The sequence below is a fragment of the Aplysia californica genome, unplaced genomic scaffold (assembly GCF_000002075.1).
Source record: "Aplysia californica isolate F4 #8 unplaced genomic scaffold, AplCal3.0 scaffold00076, whole genome shotgun sequence".
Lineage (NCBI taxonomy): Eukaryota > Metazoa > Mollusca > Gastropoda > Aplysiida > Aplysiidae > Aplysia > Aplysia californica.
In genome coordinates this window covers 1,601,730-1,606,891 of record NW_004797346.1, presented here as the reverse complement: position 1 = coordinate 1,606,891, position 5,162 = coordinate 1,601,730, and the positions used below count along the sequence as shown (strand labels likewise).

The following is a 5,162-nucleotide window of genomic DNA, read 5'->3' as shown; positions in this document are numbered from 1 at the left end:
GTTGAAAAAAGATACTATGTTTATGTGCGGGTCATGTGAACGTGTGTACTCAACATTCCCCCTAATAAACCATTTAGTGAGGTATTCCTTTCATGTTTCAGCTTCAGGCACAGATGGCACAACATCAGGGGGAGGTATCTAGCAAAGGTATAGCTTGTTAAGGGGACGGTCTTGCAAAGAAAGTGTGTATAGTTACATGTTTAATATAAAAATAAATATTATATACTATGGGGCGCCTCTTTTTTTTGAAAAATGATCGGTGAATTAACATCAACTGAAAGTCATTGGTCTACTATACTTACACTCTACTGGAATGGAGCAATAAATATTGAGATGATACAACATCCATCTTTTTGCAGGTACTTGCCAACTTTCAACTCTGTAGCTGTCGTAGTTTTATGGGAAAATGGACACATGTGTCCAAGTTGCCAAACATTAATGGATGTATAGATGGATTCTCTATTCCGCTTTTGTTGCTGTACACTCCAGAATTTCAAAGATGAGGAAACAGTGCGCACGTCAAGTAATTGGAAACCTCACTTGTTTAAAATGGCGTCTTAGAAGACGGACTTTCCCAAGAATAGGTCTAGATCTAAACGAAACTAATGAAAAACTGAACATTAAACTACATTGACTTCAGGCTCCTCAATAAAACTATGCACCCTTTAAATGATTCTGAACAACCATTAATTTTGTCAAATTCGAAAGTTAAGAGATTCGGAAGTTTTAGGACGCCAAAGGGATGAATTTTCACAAATATAATACATAGAGATAAATATAATATTATTATGTTTTTGGTGACTATTAAGTCTTGATACCATGTTCATGTACATCTGAAGATGTGTACGCCATAGTCCGCCTTACATAAACCATTTATTGATGTATTCTCTTTATTTTTCAGCTTCAGGCTCAGGAGGCACAACATCAGCAGGTAGGTATCTTAGCAAAGGTATAGCTATGGTTAAGAGACGGTCTTGCAAAGAAATTGTGTATAGTTACATGTTTAATATAAAAATAAATATCATATACTAGCTGGGCCCCTTTTGTTGAAAGGAATGATCGTTGAATTAACATCAACTGAAAGACATTGGTCTACTGTACTTACACTCTACTGGAATGGAGCAATAAATATTGAGATGATCAACAAATTAGAAGGTTTAAATCTATACTCTCAAAACAAAATGTGCCTCGCGAAATATCACTTCCGTCACTTCCTCTGTGAAGGACAGCTACGCAGATTTGTTCCGTTTCTCAGTGGAATAATCACAAAGGCCAAAGAAGGACGGGAACATTTAGTCAATATATTTTTCTAAATTCAGGAAGTGAATAAATAAAAATTCAGGCTACGTCATGGGGGTCTATCCATCTTTTTGCAGGTACTTGCCAACTTTCAACTCTGTAGCTGTCGTAGTTTTATGGGAAAATGGACACATGTGTCCAAGTTCCCAAACATTAATGGATGTATAGATGGATTCTCTATTCCGCTTTTGTTGCTGTACACTCCAGAATTTCAAAGATGAGGAAACAGTGCGCACGTCAAGTAATTGGAAACCTCACTTGTTTAAAATGGCGTCTTAGAAGACGGACTTTCCCAAGAATAGGTCTAGATCTAAACGAAACTAATGAAAAACTGAACATTAAACTACATTGACTTCAGGCTCCTCAATAAAACTATGCACCCTTTAAATGATTCTGAACAACCATTAATTTTGTCAAATTCGAAAGTTAAGAGATTCGGAAGTTTTAGGATGCCAAAGGGATGAATTTTCACAAATATAATATATAGAGATAAATATAATATTATGTTTTTGGTGACTATTAAGTCTTGATACCATGTTCATGTACATCTGAAGATGTGTACGCCATAGTCCGCCTTACATAAACCATTTATTGATGTATTCTCTTTATTTTTCAGCTTCAGGCTCAGATGGCACAACATCAGCAGGTAGGTATCTTAGCAAAGGTATAGCTATGATTAAGAGACGGTCTTGCAAAGAAATTGTGTATAGTTACATGTTTAATATAGAAATAAATATTATATACTAGCTGGGCCCCTTTTGTTGAAAGGAATGATCGGTGAATTAACATCAACTGAAAGACATTGGTCTACTATACTTACACTCTTCTGGAATAGAGAAATAATTATTGAGATGATACAACAAATTAGAAGGTTTAAATCTATACTCTCAAAACAAAATGTGCCTCGCGAAATATCACTTCCGTCACTTCCTCTGTGAAGGACAGCTACGCAGATTTGTTCCGTTTCTCAGTGGAATAATCACAAAGGCCAAAGAAGGACGGGAACATTTAGTCAATATCTTTTTCTAAATTCAGGAAGTGAATAAATAAAAATTCAGGCTACGTCATGGGGATCTATCCATCTTTTTGCAGGTACTTGCCAACTTTCAACTCTGTAGCTGTCGTAGTTTTATGGGAAAATGGACACATGTGTCCAAGTTGCCAAACATTAATGGATGTATAGATGGATTCTCTATTCCGCTTTTGTTGCTGTACACTCCAGAATTTCAAAGATGAGGAAACAGTGCGCACGTCAAGTAATTGGAAACCTCACTTGTTTAAAACGGCGTCTTAGAAGACGGACTTTCCCAAGAATAGGTCTAGATCTAAACGAAACTAATGAAAAACTGAACGTTAAACTACATTGACTTCAGGCTCCTCAATAAAACTATGCACCCTTTAAATGATTCTGAACAATCATTAATTTTGTCAAATTCGAAAGTTAAGAGATTCGGAAGTTTTAGGATGCCAAAGGGATGAATTTTCACAAATATAATATATAGAGATAAATATAATATTATGTTTTTGGTGACTATTAAGTCTTGATACCATGTTCATGTACATCTGAAGATGTGTACGCCATAGTCCGCCTTACATAAACCATTTATTGATGTATTCTCTTTATTTTTCAGCTTCAGGCTCAGGAGGCACAACATCAGCAGGTAGGTATCTTAGCAAAGGTATAGCTATGATTAAGAGACGGTCTTGCAAAGAAATTGTGTATAGTTACATGTTTAATATAGAAATAAATATCATATACTAGCTGGGGCCCTTTTGTTGAAAGGAATGATCGGTGAATTAACATCAACTGAAAGACATTGGTCTACTATACTTACACTCTTCTGGAATAGAGAAATAATTATTGAGATGATACAACAAATTAGATGGTCTTTTAAAGAAATTGTAACAGGAGTGGGTTTGTGGGGTAAGGAGGGGGGTTTGCAACTGGATTTTTAAACCTTTTTTTTTCTCTGTTTACCTTGTTTACGACGGTGAGTAGGGGAGTGAGTGAGCGTGCAGGCGCTCCACTCTCTGCTCTGTGGTTGTTGTTTTTTTGTCGATTTTAGATAAATTTTCGCTACAGCTTGGATTATTTTCTATACGTGCTTATTCAGGAATTTTCAAAGCATCTATCTACATCAAAATCATGACATTTGCTACTAGATCTGGCCGGCAATTCTCTAATTTCGTGGTCATGTTGGAGCTCATTGCCTTCTACTGTAAGTTTCTATTCCTCGTTTTTCACCATGAGTTGCAACAACAACAACAAAAACACCAGCCAAAGGTAAACAAAGCATGTATACATGACGTGTACAACTACGAACTATCGGACTGAACAGCCGGTTACTCTACCGTTTTACGTTATTGACAAGTGTGCTGATTTTGGCATATTAGAACTCATTCCAAGACAAGACCCCGCCCCGTCCACCTCACCCTGCCGTAGTAAGACCCGACGGATAGCAAGAAGGGGGAGGTGAACACGTTGCACGATTCAAGTTGTAATAACCCAGCGTGTTGAAAATGTGTACTCAGAGCCCGAGTTTCCCCACTATGACTGTGTTACTAGAAGTAAACACAGAAACAAAAACAATGAAGTTTTCCTTTCGGTGACTACAAATAAAAATGTCAACAATAACAACCTTATTAGAGTTGAGTGTAGAAACGTCGTACAAGAAGGAGTTCCGTACTACCGCACCTGTTGTATAAACGCCCAGTCTTGTAGAAATAAGACTGTAATGATTAATGACACCATCGAAGAACTGAACATAGACATTTTGTGTATAACAGAAGCTTGGTTACACAAAGAAAGTGATGAACACGTATTAGTCGAAATATGTCAATCAGGCTATGAGATAAAACCCTTTCCACGCAAGAACAGAGAAGGGGGAGGCATAGCCTTTATTTTTCGCTCCACCGCATCACTACCTAAAGCCAAGGAATGGCTAGCAACATCATGCACATCGTTTGAAGCTGCTTCCATAAACTTTGTGACTGATAACAAATATAATCTTACAATTATATGTCTCTATCGCCCTTCAAAGAGCAAACGTAATGTTGTGAATTTAGAAACTTTTTACATAGAATTCAACCAACTCGTATGTTGTTTAAGGCAGAGAGGTCAACGATTTATGATTTGTGGCGATCTGAACATACACTACGACAACCAAACATGTGCAAATACAAGAAAATGTATGTCTATTCTAGAACAGCACAATCTTATTCAATATATTTCTCTGCCAACGCAAAAGCATGGACATACACTTGATCTGATCATCACGCCGAATAATACACCTCTTTTCAAGAACATAGAGGTCAAAGACAAGGGTATCTCGGACCACCTATTACTTGTAGCTGTTTTGAACCTCAGTAAACCAAACACCGTATCAAAACGTGTTCAGTCTCGTAACAAGAAACAACTCGACGTCTCATCTTTTAAATCGGATATAAACTTCGTTCTCAGTTCTAAGCCTGACACCTCTGTGTCAATTCTCTTCAGTTCTGCGCAATGAATTGGACAAACATGCTCCCGTAGTCACTCGTAAGATCTCACCAAGATCAGCTTCTCCGTCGTTTACTCTCGAGATCAAAGAGGCCAAAAAACAACGAAGGAAAGCGGAGAGACAGCTTAGAAAGACGGGCCTCCACGTCCACGAACAGATTTTGGCAACTGAACGAAACAACGTCAACATCCTGATTGAAAACAACAAGAAACAATTCTATCTTAACAAATTTCAAAATGGAAACTACTGCAAGGAACATTTTCGATTATCTGATCAATTATTGGGAAGGGAGAATTGTACTCGGTTTCCACCTGGAACTGATAAAGAACTTTGTTGTAATTTTCTGCACTTTTTCAATGATAA

At 37.3% G+C, this 5,162-nt stretch overlaps 1 protein-coding gene across 1 annotated transcript in view; it reads left to right on the top strand.

The window, feature by feature from the left end:
• The window catches only part of NEP (neutral endopeptidase), a gene marked incomplete in the record, with an annotated part of 58,342 nt that overhangs the window by 10,960 nt on the left and 42,220 nt on the right, over positions 1-5,162 (top strand). The window contains 2 exon segments of the mRNA NM_001204663.1: positions 1,916-1,945; positions 2,931-2,959. Of these exon segments, the coding sequence (NP_001191592.1) occupies positions 1,916-1,945; positions 2,931-2,959 (59 nt within the window).